The following is an 18,013-nucleotide window of genomic DNA, read 5'->3' on the forward strand; positions in this document are numbered from 1 at the left end:
TCTAGGACTCAATGAGGTGGTCGGAAGATGTGGTTCAGGAAATCACAGAATCCTTTTCCAGGATATATGGAGAAAGTTCCCCCAAGGGCAGAGGAGGGAACTGCAATGGTTGATGCCTCCCCCCATGGCAGAGGTGGCATACAAAACCAGGGGTCCAGAGATTTTCTTTGATGGACCTTGTGAGCGCTCCTGAAAGGAGGCCCGATTGTCCACCTCTGGAGGCAATTGGGGGTCGCTGAGCGCTGCACCAGAGAGTCTGGCTAGACGTCACAAAAGATACTTTGGTGCAGAGGATTATTTCCAGAGGTAATGTAGTAAATACCCTTTTCATTTCCATCTCCATTTTCAAGACTAATCCCAGATGTTCAACACAGTCAGAGGGAGCAAGCAGCAATTTAAATACAAAAGCTGCTAGAAAAAGAGTCATCCAAAAGGTCCCGCCAAACCAGATAGAATCCAGAACTTACTCAAGGTTCTTTTTAGTGCCAAGGAAAACGGGATTGAAGACCAGTTTTAGATCTCAGCAGCTTAAACAAATCAGTTCAACACACCAAGGTTAGAATATTCACAATTCAGTCCATTCTGCCTTTTCTGGGCAAGGATGGCTGCATTTACTCAATAGATCTTCAGGATGTATACTATCACATAAAGATGAAAAGACAATCCATAAGCTACTTATGCTTCTGGTTGGGAGCCAATCATTACTAGTTCAGAGCTCTGTTTGGTCTTGCCACAGCCCCCAGGGTGTTCACCAAATGTATTGCAGTAGCAGCAGTCTACTTGAGACTTCAAGGATTCTGGGTGTTTCCATATCTAGATTACTGGCTCATTACTCCCCCCACTAGGCATCAATTATTAAGGGCAAGTGATTAGGTTCTACAGACGTGTTCATATATGGGGATAACTATAAACTACAACAAATCTTACCTGGGACCAACTCAAAATTTGGAATTCATAGGAGCACTGTTCAACACAAAGTTAATGATAGCTTCACTGCCTCCTTCACGAGTTCAAAGTATAATATCACTGGTCAGAAAAATATTACCACTCCATGTCAACTCTGATACAAATCATTTATATATGCAAGAGAAATCTCAGGAGGTGCGTTCAGTCAGATCAGGTTCTACAAGGCTGCTCATTCATTTTCCTCAGCCGAAGGCCATAGTGATCATGGTCACTTCCCAGTTGGGGTGGGGAGCACTTTCTGGGGAAAACAGTCTAAGGCACTTGGTGCCTCAAAGAGGCCAATTTGCATATCAGTGTCCTGGAGATGTGAGCAGTAGTTTTAACTTTGCCTACCCTTCAGAATGCTCTCCCTTTGGGGGACAATTGCAATTCAAACAGACTATGTCAGCAGTTCGGTACATCAACAGACTAGGAGGGACCAAATGTATACCTCTTTTGTCAAGAAGCCCCCAGAGTGTGGCAGTAGGCGATAGCATCCAGCCTTTTTCTAGTAGTAACACACATTCCTGGAAGTCCATCATGGTAGCAGACAAGCTGAGCAGGTGTATTCTTCTACCTCACTAGTGGTCTGTCAACAAAAAAAAAAAATCCTGCATAAAGCTGCCAGGTTGAAGAGCAAAGTCATCCTCCTTACACCTTAATGGCCTCAACAGATTTGGTTCCCCCCTTCCTTTGGCCTCACTTACTTCACCAACATTGGGTAATGGATCCAACTGCTGATCTTCTGTCTCACCCAATAGGAGTGATCCATCCAGTCATATCAAACCTCAGGCTGACTGCCTGGCTTCTTCAATTCCATTAATAACCAGACAACATATGCTGTCTTCCCCTGTCCAACATATACTTTTATCTTTGCATAAACCTCCAACAGGTAAACTGTATTTCAGTAATTGGAAAACATTTTTCTTTTGGGCACAACAAAGTCACATTGAACCTTTTTTAGCTCCGATGCATAACATCCTTGAGATTTTGGCCCTACTTTTTTAAGAAGGAGCTAGTTCCTCAACCATTAAAGTTCAGTTATCAGCGATATCAAACTTTCACAGTAGATTTGAGAGTATGTCAATAGCCTATTGTAAGTTGTGTAGAGCCTTCTTGCAAGGCACTCTACTTTTAAGACCCTACTCCCTCATGGGACCTGTCTAGTACTGCAGGCACTTATACATTCTCCCTTTGAACCAGCAGCTAAGTGTGACATTAAATATCTTACCTGGAAAACAGTTTTTCTAGTAGCCATTAGATCTGCTACACAAATTTCAGAAATTCAAGCATTGTCTTCAAAACTACCATACTTGATTTTTCACAAGGATAGAGTTGCATTGCAAACCAATGCATCCTTTCTTCCTAAGGTGGTGTCAGAATTCAGTATCGATTAGTCCATTAATTTCCCAGTTTTCTTCCCTAAATTTACTAACAAAGGTGAATACGTGTTAAATTTATTGCATGTTCATAGACAATAAAGTTTTTACCAGCAAAGAACAAAAGAGATCAGAAAAACAGGCCAGATGTTTTCCTTTGCAGACTTGAAATTGGGAAAACCCATTGCCAAAGTTAGATTGTATATCGTTTATATATAAAACAATTGGGTGTTACCTTGCCCCAGTCAGTACAAGCTTATTCAGCTAGATCCATGGCAACGTCTTCAGTTTTTCTTTCCAAGACGTCCATGGACAACATGTGCGCAGCAGCTACTTGGGCTACTCCCCATAACCCCATACCTTTCTTGCTCTACCTCTGGAGACCAGATCCCGTTTGTAGTGAGTATCATTTGGTTCAGCTGTGCTCAGGAATATCCTTCCTTAAAGTCCAACCAGGTTTATAGGTAGCTGGGGACTCTGTCCCTTCAGTTGAGGATAGAATGAAAATTGACATCAGATAAAGAAGATATGTACTTACCATAACATTCCATCTGTGTTGTCCATTTTCTTTCTTCCTCAACTTCTTGCCCACCAACCTCTATCCTTATTATTATTATTTATAAACTTCTGAAAGAATGAGTTTTTAAAGAGACATCACTGTCCTTTAGATTGGGCTCCAGATATGGTTTCTTTCTGTATGTAGTACATAACAATAATTTCCTTTCTGGTAAAATCAGCAAACAAAATCTAAGGAACTTAGTGTTAGTGCATTATGAGTAAGGGAAATACTGAGAGTTTTTTGGTTGCCACGAGCTTCAGCAATAGCCGAATCTGATCCAAGGATTGGATCTGATGCCATTAGTTAAGGAAGAATGAAAATGGACAACACAGATGGAATGTTATGGTAAGTACATAACTTTTTATTTTATGTTCTCTAAGAAAGGAAGATGCAGCTGCAACAGATCCATTACAAGGATGTATGTTCTATATGCATTTTTTGCTTGGGGCAAGAGTATAATTGTAAAGAGTGTACAATTTGACAGTGCCTCATACTCATAACTGTTAAAAGTCATTCCTTTTCCTATAATCTCTGCGTCATCTACCCTTGAATGTCCCCCATCAGCCTAGAAAGAAAACCAAGAAGCTGAAAGAAGTTTTCGGGAGTCGTAAGTCATCATTCAGGAGCTTGATCAACCAACAAAGCATCCTAAGTTTCTAAAGTCAGCTTGTAAACCAATATGCCTTTTTATGTATAGTGATTTAATTATTGACTGCATTAAATTGCATGTTTTTAAATTAATAGTGGTAGCATTGGTTAATTAATTACATAATTATGTGATTTTTCTTGTATATATTTAAATTACATCATACTACCCGACACATTCTCTCCCTATCAGAAACTTGGCTAAAGCCACAAATCTCTGACAGAGAAATACTTCCACCTGGCTATAGTATATTTTGCTCCGACAGACTTATTAAAAAGGGAGGTGGAGTAGCAATATTCTACTCCAACAGCCTAAATATGTCACCTTATCCCTCACCCATACCTAACTTCTATCCAGCAGACGTTATAATACTAAACTGCCATTTGAACCTTCAAAAGAAATTTGCTGTTACTTCCATCTATCTTCCTCCAGGTAACAATTTACCCATCCTTGAAAACATTCTATCCTGGTTCTCCCAAACCATACCATATGAAACCCTTATACTAGGCAATATCAATATTGACTGGTCAAAACTCATTACTGACTCACCTCAACTCAGTATCCACCTATATGGCTTCCACCAAATGATCTCATCCCCCACTCCCTTCCACAAAACATCATCATTAAGTACTACAATTGACTGGATTCTTACCAACTTTCCCCACCACTACCATAATCTCACCACCTTACCTGACTCCCTTAGTGACAATCTCCCTACTTCTGTCTTAAGATACTACTCTCCAGTGACAAAGCCACACCTAACTAGAGACTGTCGGAAACTATCCATTTTCAATTCCACTCAATTCAACTCTATTCTCTTTAGTATAGACTGGACCATCCTAAAACAAATCCCACTAGACGACGCTGTAAGTATGTTTAACAACATACTTCTGAATACTCTAGACTCCCTAGCTCCTTCTAAGAAAATCAGAATTAAATCTAATTTTGCTCCATGGCTATCTAAAGTAACAAAGTCACTAATGAAACAACGGGACAGTGCTTGGAAAAAAACAAAAGAACTCCCCCTCCTTGACAAATATAGACAACTAAGAAACCTATCAAAAAAAATACTACATTAGATAAAAAATCCTACTACATCTCTGCACAGCTAAGCAACTCATCTAACCCTCGTAAATACTGGTCTACCCTGAACAAAATCCTCTACCCAGGCAGACCTTCTAACCCCTCCCCTACCCAGACTCATCTCCTGAAGAAACTGCTACCCTCCTAAACAAACATTTTATTGATACCATCCAGAATCTCAAACCCACTAAGCCAAACTTAACTTCACAACCTATAGAACCCAACACTCAAACCTCAACTCAGTTCTCCTTTCAGCCCATTTCTACCTCTTATATTAAATATTTACTTCTTAAGCTCAAACCCTGTTCTGCCTCCACAGACAAATTACCACCTACTTCCTTAAACTTGCTGCTGACTCTATTGCCTACCCTGTCTCTTTACTAATAAACAGATCAATTCTTGAATCAACTGTTCCTACTTTGTGTAAATCCTCCTTCACTATGCCATTACATAAAGGAGGGAACTTAACTGACCCCACAAACTACTGACCCATTGCCATTCTACCACCCCTCTCTAAGATACTAGAAAAATGTATTCACACACAGCTTCTTAACCACCTCATCAAACACAACCTACTCACCCCCACCCAACATGGATTTTGTCCCAACCACAGTACTACCACTGCCCTCCTTTCCTTCACTCACACTATTGCAGAGGCAATGGATAGCAATAAGCTTGTCTCTTCCTCGACCTCTCAGTCTTTTGATACTGTTTCTCAGCCTTTACTACCATCCAAACTCTCAAACCTACACCTATCCACATCCTCCCTAGCGTGGTTCACCAGCTACCTAACTGGAAGGCAACAATCCGTCAGATGGCTCTCATCCATCTCCCCCTTCCTTCTTACCCCCACTGGTGTACTCCAAGACTCTATCTTAGGTCCCCTTCTGTTTAATATATTCACCAATGACCTGTCTACCTCCTGCAAAGAGTCTTCCCTCATACAATATGCTGATGACGCCACACTAGTATCTATCTCCAACAACATCTCCAAGCTCCATACCTTAACCCAACAAGCCTTCCTTTCCACTGAGCAATGGCTATCTGACAACCAGTTGATTCTAAACCCCAGAAAGACTAAGCTCCTTCTCTTCCTTTCTACTTAACTCCAAGACTTGCTCCTGTCATGAACCCACCTAGTTTCCCTCTCCTGTCTCACACTTTTCTACACACCATTCTCTAAAAAAAAAAAAAAAAATGTCTTTTGATGATAGAACTTCATGTATGTATTTTATGTATTAACAGCTTTGTAATTGTTCTTTTCTGTACTCAACTTTGTTATTGTTTGTACTCAACTTTGTTATTATTAACAGCTTTGTAAGTCCTTCAACTATGTTAGTACTATACTTCTGCATGCAATCAATGTACTATTATGCAATTTTATGGAGCTTTTCTTTTCGGGTCTCCACTGAAAATAGGCCAAAAGCCCAGTTGGACTAACTCAGTTAACAAATGACGACAGTAAATAAATAAATATAAATAAATGAATGAATGAATGAATGAGAGATTTTTGTCTTAATGCATTGAGAAAGGACTTTTACTTTAAAAGATGTGCTTGTTTACAATAAACTATAGTCAGTAAACTCTGTATACTATAGACTGCTAGGAGATGACCTTTATCTGGCATACAAGGCATCCTCCAACCAACTACTGATGGATTTACTGTACACTAGCAAGTCAAATAGCATTAGAATTACTCTGTGAAGGGATCTCAAACTCTTCTGCAACATCAACAGAACAGTTTGGAGGGAGAGGGATATCTCGCAGAGGATACTGCTGCTGTGGAACAGAGTCCCATCCACATGAAACAAAATTCATTACTGTCCATATTCAGGTGCAACTTTAAATTTGTGATTGGAAAACAGAACATTTACCACAAGACTGCCTCCTTTGCTACTAATGGACAGAAACTGCTGTTAAATGGTTTATTTCATGCATGGGTCCCGTCATATTATCTATGGTATGATCCCAGTTATTCTCATTAGAGATAATATATAATCAACTGTGGGATGGGTAAGGCCAATCTAAAACCAAACGGGATAGGTTATTTTGAGCACAAAAAGGGAAAATAGCTAGGATTAAGACGGCCCACAAGGTCAGCTAGCCTAGTACTTGCCTATGAACCTATAAATATTACATGTGGTAGTGTGAATCACATTTGGATTTTTACTTTACATCTGTGTTTTGGAGGTTTATTTTGGAAATTCACTTTAGTCTGTTGTGCTACTTTCATAAAGGTACCAAGATTCAGGATGTTGACTCTCCAAAACCTTTTTTCTCCTGTTTTTCCCCAAGCTTGTTTAGTTACCTAGGATCTGAATAATGTTTGTCTGCATATCCCTCTTCACCCAAACCACATAAACTTGATTTTGTGCGCTGGAATATCATTTTCAATTTGCTATTTTCCCATTCGGACTTTCTGCCTCAGTAACAGTTTCCACAAAATGCTTAGCTCTTGTCATATCATTCTACACACTCCCAGCTGTCCACATCTAGCCATACTTTGACTGTTTCTTAATGAAGGCCGCTTCAGTACAAAAGTTTCTCTACAAAATTTACAATTCACAATCAGTCTCTTTTTCTGCTTAGGATTTACTCTGAACATCAGGAAATACACCCTGGAAGCCCACTCAATCTATGGTATTTCTATGATGTCTTCTGGATACTTCCAACATGATAGCTTTCCTTCCTCTGGAAAAAAATCCAATTTCTGACCATCTTCTTTCTGTCCCTCACAAATCTACACATGACCTCTGCAAGAGAGATTCTGAGAGCCCTGGGCTTCATTGCATTAATAATTCAAATGATTCATTTTACCAGAGTCTAAACCTACCACCCTAGAACACAAAAAAGAAAATAAACTAAGGGTAATGCTGCTCAATGCCAGAAGTCTAAACCTCAAGATGCATGCACTCGAAGCCCTTCTCAGTATGGAGAACATCGATGTCTGTGCTGTGACTGAAACCTGGTTCAAGGCTCCTGAGAGCACCCCGGCACTATCAGGTTTTACCTCATATCATGCGTTCCGGCCCCAAAATCCAGACCACACCAAGAAAGGAGGGGGGGTATCAATATTCATCAAGGATACCCACACCTCCAGGTTGGTGGCAATGTACGAAGCATCGGAGACCATCCAGGTGCAAGTAACCGTAGGAAAAACTGCTCTGCAATTTGTAGCATGTTACAGGCCACCCTCTCAAACTCAGGAACATCACACAGCTTTCCTGAAAACACTCGAGGGGATAAATGTATCTCCAAACACCATCATATTAGGTGATTTCAACTACCCGAATATAGACTGGGATCATTACTCAAGCCCCAACACTCTAGCCCAAAGGTTCCTAGAGTTCATAAACTCAAATGCCATGGAACAACTAGTCACCATCCCCACAAGAGGAGAAAACATACTAGATCTCATCATCACGAACATGGGGACACAATGTTCAGCACCAGAGGTATACCCCTCATTGGTGAGATCAGATCATAAACTAATCTCACTGGAAGTCCACATCCGCCGGCACCCCAGATAAAAAAGACCACAGTGAAGAACTTCTCAAAAGCCAACTTCACACTTCTTAAGACTGGTGTGGTTTCCTTCAAGGCCCCCGAGCCAGCGGAAACCATTACCCAAACAGCTGAATCACTTACAAATGCCTTCTATCAGCACCTCCAGGACTGCATGGATCAGGCAATCCCAAACAAAACAAAGACTCTTTGCACCAAAGGCAAGTGCCCAGTCTGGTGGACCCCAGCCATTAACAAGCTCTACAATAAAAGGAGAAAGCTACTACAAGATAGAGCAAAATCCTTAAAAGGGAAGACACCCTTGATCACTATAATTAAAAAACTACGATCGCTCATAAAATCATCCAAGGCAAATTTTGAAAGAAAAGTCGCTAAGGACTCAAAAGACAATCATAAGGCCTTTTTAGCTATGTTAGAAACCTGGGAGGAAACTCCCAGATATGCTCAGAATTAGTTCAAAATGATGTAAAAATCACTGAACCAACAGACATTGCCAACATAGTGGCTGACAGGTTCAGTGCAAATTCCCCAAAAGGAGAGATATCTATCCCAGCGGATTGTAGCCTCCCACACATCTCAAATGCTCAGGTGAAAACTGCTCTCTCCAAGGCAAAAAACACAGCATCTATGGGACCAGATGGTGTCCCCAGTTGTGTGCTCCACGAACTCAATGAGGAATTAAACCCGCTGTTAGGGCAGCTGTTTAATCTTAGCCTCACCTCAGGATACGTACCCAAGGAGTGGCGTACGGCAACTGTGGTCCCACTTCACAAAGGCAGTGCCTGCACTGACCCTGGTAATTACTGCCCCATCAGCTTGACAAGCCTAGTCTGCAAAGCTATGGAGAGGATCATAATGGAACTCATAAATAAAGACATAGGGGACTTACAGACATTGGATCAAACCCAGTTTGGCTTTGTCAAGGGCAGATCATGCCTTTTAAACTTGGTTGATATTTTTGAAACAGTCACCAAGGCCATTGATGAGGGCAAGGCAGTCCACACAGCCTACCTTGACCTTGCAAAAGCTTTCGACACAATACCCCACTTGGGTATCATAAAAAAACTCACCAACTTAAATGTAAACCCATACATCACAAGATGGATTGCAAACTGGCTAAGTGACAGAACCCACAGGGTCAGAGTGGCTGGCACCATGTCAGAGTCCAAGTCGGTCACAAGTGGTGTACCACAGGGCTCAGTCCTAGGCCCCCTCTTGTTCGGCATCTACTTTTCAGAAGTACAGGCAAACACAGGAGGATTATGGCTGACTAAGTTTGCAGATGACTGCAAACTGGGCGCCATAGTTGAAAACACATCAGACACAGATATCCTCCAGAAGGGTCTCATAGAAACGGATAACTGGTGTCAGAGCCATGGCCTAAAGTTAAATGCCAAAAAATGCATAGTCATACCCTTCGGGAAAAACAAGATTACCCCTAGCTACCATATAGGTGGCAATCCACTAAGCACAGAAGAGGTTATCAGGGATCTGGGGACCCAGGTTGACAGTAACCTTTCATTTGACACCCACGTTGCCAAGGTAGTTAGGAAAACCTTCTACATTGCCCACCTGATCATGAAGGGATTCACATCTAGATCAAGGGAGGTCATTGTTCCCCTGTACTCATCACTCATCAGACCAATGATTGAGTACAATGCCCCATTCGGAATGTATCTTACCCGACACCTGCAGCAATTGGAAAGGCCCCAAAAGTTCCTCACCAAAAGGATAAAGGGTCTCAAAAATATGTCTTATGCTGCCGACTGAAGGAACTCCAGCTCTATTCAGTCGCATACTGTCTGCTCAGAGGTGACCTGTGCCTAACATGCAAGGCCATGTCAAACCTGGAATTGATGGACATGCTCCACCTCAAAAAATCTAAATCCACAAGAAATACAAGAGGAAGAGACTTAAACCTTAACACAGTTATAAATAGGACGTGTTGGAGGGACAGATTCATCACCCAGAGACTCCCTATGCTGTGGAACAAAATCCCAGTACATGTGAGGCAGAGCACCTCGCTGGCCCTGTTCAAGAGAAATCTTGACCAATGGATGGGAGATCGCAGGTTTACCCCGGGGATCACCTCAGTGTCACTGCTGGACAGAGGCACGGTAAACTAATGGGCACAGTACCTTTCAAACTTAAGGGGTGGTGAAAGCCATAAAACTTTGGGCTAGGCTTATAAATGCCCTAGGGCAGATAGCCTAGTATGAACCTATGAACCTATGAACCTATGAGTCCACATGAGGAAAACTCAACGTACCTCAAATTAGTTAGACTACAACACTGTCATCCTTTGTTTCCTAATACCTCTGTTGCCTTCTGTGAAGAAAATGAGTCAATCCAAGTGTTGTTGTTATTTCTTATCACCTTCAAAAGGTCTAAACAGATGTTTCAGACCTTGCCTTAGTTGAGGGGGGTTGTTCAGGAAGCATCAATGTTCTAGAAGCCTGATCCAAGCAAGACCGGTACAAACATATAAACATTAGAGTGATGAAAGCCGTGATGTTTGCTGTCCAGGCTTTTCATCAACTTTGGACCACTTGGGCCTCCTGCAGTCTTGGCAGTCAGTACCATTGTCAGTTGGTATATCAACAAATTGTGGGAGTACAATCTTTCACCTTTCCATGTTTACTATGATGGGTTGGAATTTTGTTGTATACTACAAAGTCTGTCTCCAAGCTGTTTATATCTCTCCAAAATAAATGTTATGGTAGATTACTTGAGCAGATCCAAGGCAGGCCTCCACAAATGGATTCTGAGCTGAGAGGTCTTCCTTCAGATTGCCCATCAATGAAAAACTCCCCAGACAGACCACATTGACTCCACTCCCAGCAAACAGCTTGGACTGTTTCATTTCAGGGCTCCATGCATGGAAGTTTGGAAAACAGACACTTTCTCTTTGGAAATGGAAATTCCTGTAGGCCTTCACTCTCATTCCAAAGACCCTTCTAAAAATCCAGAAAGACAATCCAGAAATACTGTTGGTGATCCCCTTTCAGCCCAAACAACATTGGCTCTCCCTTATGTTACACCTACCTAAGGGTTTATCACCATGTTACACACCTCAAGATGGACTTGTTCACACAACAAAAAGGTGTTTTCTTTCATACAAACCTAAAGATTCTGGACCTTATAGACTGGATGATAATCACAAATTCCTTTCGGATGCTGTACTCTGTGGACATTCTGCAGCTAATTAAGGAAACTAGAAAATCTGCAACAAGAAAATCTTACATTTCTAAATGTAAAATATTTTCTGTGTGTTATGATAGAGGACAGGCCGCATATCAAGTGGAAATTACTCGTAAGCTCAAATATTTGTATGAAGGTCTAGTATACATCCCTATCAAAGTGCATTTGACAGCCATATCAAACTGCCTGCCAGTTGATTCCGCCCCACCTCATCCCCACACATTATGTGGTAAAATGTTGACCGAAACTTAGCACATCCAAAACTAATGTTTCTGCAGGGGATAAACCACCATGCACACCACACCCTCAGCTCCTTAAGTATGCCAACTCTGAGATTGCACTCCAGTACTCCAGTATGAAAAGAGCATAAACCCTCCTTGCTATAATGTCAATATTTTATGTTTTAGATATTTTTCGTTAGATATTTTTCATGTCAACATTATTGCTATTGTATCAGTTTGCATAGACCCGTATATGTAGTTTTGCACTTTTTGTTCTTGGTGCTTGCTGATTGTCATCTCTTTGGTGGCTTATTGATGTAATCTTTCCTTAATCACAGTGGGCAACAGTCAGATGTGTGGAGTCATCATTAAGGCAACCATCAGAGGTGTTTGAGAGTTTTTATTTTGTGTCCCTACACCCTATGTATGCTGAGCTGGTTGTCCCTCACTTTTACAAGGGCCATTGCCAGCAGGTAGTCCTGGTGCAAAAGAAGTGGGTTCCTCAGTCTGCATCCGAAAAATCTCACTTCGCTATATGCTTCCTGACTATCTGCAACCATTCTCTCCCCCTCAGAGCAGTGAACAGGCCATATTGCTTCACTCCTGTCCCCACTGCCCAGCTTTTACAGTTCCGGGACTGGTAATCGAACCCTGGTCACTTGGGTCAGGTTTTGTTCCTACTGCACCATGGAGTCAGGCTTTTTTTGGTTCTTATGTTTTTAATTGCAGTAACCAGCCCTGCTCTGACGTTTGATATATGCAAAACCACATCTATCTAGAATAAGCCATTCATGGATCTCACACTGCTTTTAAGCAAGAAGACTGGTGCTGTGACAAGTTTTATTTAATTGAATTTAATTTAATTTTCTTTTCTTTTATTATGACCAGATTCTTAAGAAGTCTTTTTTATATGTCTGCATCTATGGAACCATTACAGCTGCTGTTGGCCACTAAACCCTGAGTACATTTATCCAGCTCTGTGGGTCACAAAGATGAAACCTTAACATCAGCCTGGTGACTAAAGTTTGATTAGAGAGTATAGGTCCCAGAAACAGGTGGGGTGATGTAAATGGGAGTCAGCAGTCAAGATTGTCTCATCCATCCATTGGAGAATGAGGGATGTTTGACCTACTGTGTAACTGACAGCTGCTGATGGCCAGTTGATGTGATAACAGCATGAAGGGCCAAGGGTGGGCAGTTTGGCCTGGTAAGCACCACTTAGTGCTGTTGTTGGTGGTGGGATCAACTGGCAGTCATTTTGATATGGCTGACAAATGCACTTTGATAGGGATGTGTGTATGTGTGCTTGCATGTACACACATAGCTGAGTCATTGAGCCAACCTTCTAGGCTATTCCCTGCTTCAGCTGTATGTCTTTTCATCGGACTGCCACCCTGCTTAATGATGGCCGCAAACTCCCACGTCACTAGACACTGGGAAGGGTAAATAAATGGGCCAGTACAGGATGGAAACTCAGTGTACTTCAGGGAGTAAAAGCCACTTTCATTTAATAATTGTACAGCTTTGTGACAACTGTTTTTTCAGTACTTTAAAATCAATAATGTTAGTTCTACAGTATGCAGATGATCCATGTTTTATTCTTATTTTTGTCATTTTAGATCCTTTTTTCCCACTTTCTTTCCTTGTGAATAGCTGGTTCCCAGGGATGCTTGATGACCTTTTCCAGTCCTTGTTCCTTTGTGCATTGCTCCTCTTTTGGCTTTGTGTCTACCATGGAATTAGAGTACAGGTACGCAAAAGTAAGAGTGTTGTGTGATATTTTAAAATGTTGATGGACTGTCTCAAAAATAAAATTGTCCTGGGTTCGCTGCATCTTATTGCATTGTTGCTGTTTTTTTATCAACTTAACACCCTCAAGATGTCCTCCTATTCTGATGTTGCATTATTCTTAACAGTAGGGAGTAGCTGCCTGCAAAGCCACCGTCCGGCCAGTATACCAAAGTCTTTGTCCTGGAGGGTATGTGTGATGTCAGCTACGAGGGCCATAAACCGGCGTTAGGTATAAAGATGACGTCTGCACGTACCCTCCTCAGAAATTTTCTGCCGCAGTGATGTTCGGACACCCATTTGCCAGTTCTATCATACTTCGCATTTTATTAGATGACTACAGTTTCGAGTATCAAGACCAGACGAACATTTGGACCGTTTTCTGTCTAGGCAAGGCCTACGACCATACATCCTGTTCTGTAAGTCATTCTTCCTCAAAACACTTCATAGCCAACTAGCAGCTTTAAATCTTTACCTCGAGAATCAGAGACTCAGATGTTTGGCGTTAGGCATGGAGGGAGGAGTAGGCCCATCCGACGAGCCACCTCAGAGGAAGGCGAAGAAACTTAGGTCTGAATCCCAGGCTGCACTTCAGGTGTCCAAACCGGCTTTAGAGGCGATAGCAGACCCGGAGTGCGTTCAGACAACGGTCTCCCAAGCAGACCTGGGAACCCCAATGGAAGCCAGGGTGCGGGATACCGAAGGTACGTCTGCTGAGGTATTTCAGCCATCAGAGTCTGATGGCGGAGGGGGAACACTGCTCACCTTCTCAAAAGCCCCTGCTCCTCCTCCTCTTGCTAGGCCAATGTCTGCTTCTCCCTTATCTGCCACATCCTTGAAAAGGAAACAGAAGCCCAAACATGTTGAAATCCCTCAGATGTCAGGCTGGGAATCATTTTCCCAAAGCCTCTTTAAGGCCTTACAATCCCAACAATTCCAACCTACTCTCACTCCTCAACCAACCCATATCTCTGAGGAGGAATATTCATCCTTTGAGGAATCCTTGTCTTATAAGACTCAAATTGAATCCCCCAAGGAGTTCATTACTCTAGATGAAGAGGACTCTATTTCTCCAGATTCCCCAGGGGAAGAATTTAGTTTTGGGGATACTGTCTCCCTCATGAGGGAACACTTCAAGTGGCAGGCTTCTGAGGTCTCAGATTCTAAGAAAAGATACTTTGACCTTCTGCAAATGGAGCAGCCCGCTCCCTCAGCTGTGCCCTGTTTACTACCTGCATTTCAAGATGCATTCTTAGCTGCTTCACAGTCACCTGACTCCCAACCTCCAGCAGCAAAATGACCTGACAGATTTTATAGGGTTCCCCAGGACACCCAGTTTCTTTATAAGAACCCTCCTGCTGACCCAGCTGTTATAGCTGTTTCTGCAGACAAGACTTCAAGACAGCTTCCTTCCTCTGCTCTTTATCCCATCGATAAAGACAGTAAATTTATGGGCAGGACAGGTAAAAAGGTCTACACATCTTCCACTCTGGCCATTAGGGCCCTGAATTACCAAACTCACATGGCAGGGATTGTACTTGATACCGTTTCTAAGGCCTCCAGCCTTCTTTCTGAAGTCTAGGACTCCCCCACCAAAGTACAATTAAACTCTGTCCTCTCCACAGCATCACAAATGACCAGACACTCTATTAAGTGCAGCTGTGGAAGCTGCTTCCAAAGTTGCTGCTTCTGGATCAGTGCTGCATTGTTGCTCCTGGGTACAGCTACAACCCCTCCCCATGGATGTTCAGACCAAACTTCTGGATGCTCCGCTAGACAATAAGGCACTTTTTGGACAAGCCTCTGCTGAGCTCCTCAAATCCCTCCAGAGAAGGGAAAAGAGTTGCAAAATCTAAGACACCTTTTGGTGTCCCCCATTCCTAGATATCACAGACACTACCCTATTCCTTCCCATTATTCAACATCTCCTAAACCAAGGCACCATAGAACCAGTTCCCGACCCTCAAAAGATCTCAGGGTTCTACTCCAGAATGTTCCTGGTTCCCAGGAAAGAGGGTCCCTGCAGACCTATCCTGGATCTTTCCTTTCTCAGTCTTTTCCTTCTCGTACCCAGCTTCAAAATGATAACCTTGCCTATTCTCCTGCCTCTAATTCCTCCCAAGCTTTAATGGTGGTTCTAGATTTCAAGGATGCCTACCTACACATCCGCATTCATCCAGATTATAGGAAATTCCTCGGATTTTCTATAGGTTCCTGCCATTTTCAATTCTCTGCTTTGCCCTTTGGTCTATCCACAGCCCCCTGAGTGTTCATCAAGTATCTAGCCCCTTCATTGCACGACACAGGGTATACAAATATATCCTTACCTAGATGACCTCCTCATCCTGCACTAAGATCACCAGCTCCTACTCTTCCATTTGCAGTAGGTGTCATGCACCATCTCTCTTCTGGGATTTACTATAAATGTAGGAAAATCTTGCCTGACTCCTTCTCAGGACATGATTTTTGTGGGAAGCAGACTGCACACAGACTGTATGAAAGCCTTCATACTGGACCAAAGGATTCTGGAACTCTGTCTGTACTTCAACCAGACCTTTTCCTGAACCTTTCTGACAGCTCGGGAATTTCTGAAACTATTAGGCTTCATGGCATCCCTTATACACATGCTGCCTTTGGCAAGACTACACATGCGCAAAATTCAGTGGGTACTGAAAAATCTATGGAACCAACATTCCCAACCCTTGGATGTGCCCCTCCCTTGCTTTAAAGAGGGAGATCCAGTGGTGGGTATCTGCAATACAGACCAACCCAGGGCTCCACCTTCAGACTCCAGCTCCACTTCATTGCCTCTACACAGATGCTTCAGACCTAGGATGGGGACATTGTTGCAAACAAATCAACAACACCTCTCAGTACAAGGCAAATGGTCCAATCTAAGAGTAAAAGACCACATCAACATCAAGGAAATGAGAGCCTTGCTGTTAGCCCTACTAACATTCCAACCCTCTATCCTGCCAGGAACCTTAAAGGTAATCATAGACAACGTGACAGTTCTGTGGTACATAAACAAGGAGGGACCAGGTCTTACCCTCTATGCAGACTGGCCATTCAGATTTTGACCCTAGCAGACTCACTCAGAGTACACCTTTTGGCCATGTCTATCCCCTCTCAACAGAATGTGATGACAGATCAGCAGAACCTCAGCCCCCTATCACAAATGGATGCTACAGAGGGAGGTTTTCCTAGACCTGATACACAGGTGGGGTATTCCACAAGCAGACCTCTTTGCCTCCCCAGACAAGAGGCAGATGCCCAACTTCTGCACAAGGAACCCACACCCACAAGCATGGAAGGTGGACGCCTTCTTCTTTTCATGGTGGAGGGGTATGTTCCTGTACCCCTTCTCCCCTTTCACTCTAATCCAGAAAGTACTCCTGAAATTCAGAGGGACAAACCAAAAATCCTACTGGTGACCTCCTTTTGGCCAAGACAGCATTGGTTTCCCCTCCTTTTTTCTCTAGCCAAGGGCAGTCACCACAGGTTACCCCACCGGATAGACCTACTCACACAGAACAAGGGGTCTCTGCTACACCTGCAGGTGAACAATCTAAAACTGACCTTATGGGTGATAGAATCCTGATCCCTTACAGACACCGTTACTCAGAGGACATAGTTAATGTTCTGCAGGAGGCCAGAAAACTCAGCACTAGGAGAAACCACATGGCTAAATGGCTCAGATTCTCCAATTGGTGTCATAGGAACAAACAGGACCCCCTCACTACCTCCATCCCTAGGGTCCTGTCCTACTTGTGTGAGCTACTCCAAACAGGATTGACATATTCCTCGATCAAAGTCAACTTGTCTGCCATCTCTGCCTGTTTCACCTCCCCTGGCATCCAGACTGGAAGTCAAACTCTTTTTAAGAGGAGTCCTCCACATCAAACTCCCATGGAAACCCATCTCTCCTCCGTGGGATATAAACTTTGTATTAGAAAAGTTAACACGATCTCCTTTTGAACCTGTACATTCTGCTTCTCTGAAATTTTGTACATTCAAAACAGTTCTGCTAGTTGCCCTCGCATCCGCCAGGAGGGTTTCGGGGATCCAAGCCTTGATGGCCACATCCCCCTACCTAGTCTTTCACAGGGACAGGGTGGTGCTCAGGACCAACGCCTCCTTCATGCCCAAGGTAGTTAATGAACTCTCATTGAATCAAACCATTAACTTACCTGTCTTCTACCCCCATTCTCAAAATGCTTCAGAGAGGACCCTTCACTCTCTGGACGTGCACAAACAACTAAGATAGTACCTAGACAAAACCAAAGACATCAGGAAATCAGAACAGTTATTTGTTTCCTTCCATCCCAGAGCACTAGGGAAAGCTGTTTCTAAGCAAACCATTGCCTCATGGATCTCCAAGTCCATCTCCTTCTGCCACTCCCACCATGGCAAAACCTTGCAGGGCAGTATCAAATCACATTCCACCAGAGCAGCTGCCTCTTCTTCTACCTTTTTCAAAGGCATTGATTCCCCTTCTATTTTAGAGACAGCCACTTGGACCTCAGTGCACACCTTCACCAAACACTACAAACTGGACATGGCTTCCTGTGTTAGAGCCGGTTTTGCCAGAACTATCCTACATGGTCTCCTGGACCATGGCAACCCTTCCTCCTCCCAAGATCATACTTAAATCTCTGGTACTCTC

General features: G+C 42.9%; 1 protein-coding gene across 2 annotated transcripts in view; it reads left to right on the top strand.

Annotated features, from left to right (window-relative positions):
* The window catches only part of TMEM181 (transmembrane protein 181), a 1,372,946-nt gene that overhangs the window by 1,111,632 nt on the left and 243,301 nt on the right, over positions 1-18,013 (top strand). For both annotated transcript variants that reach the window (XM_044061980.1, XM_044061981.1), the window contains exon 9: positions 13,179-13,309. In XM_044061980.1, coding sequence (XP_043917915.1) covers positions 13,179-13,309 — 131 coding nt within the window. The remainder of the gene's footprint in view (positions 1-13,178; positions 13,310-18,013) is intronic.

The sequence above is a fragment of the Protopterus annectens genome, chromosome 1.part0, assembly GCF_019279795.1.
Source record: "Protopterus annectens isolate FY-2018-M chromosome 1.part0, PAN1.0, whole genome shotgun sequence".
Taxonomy (NCBI): domain Eukaryota; kingdom Metazoa; phylum Chordata; order Ceratodontiformes; family Protopteridae; genus Protopterus; species Protopterus annectens.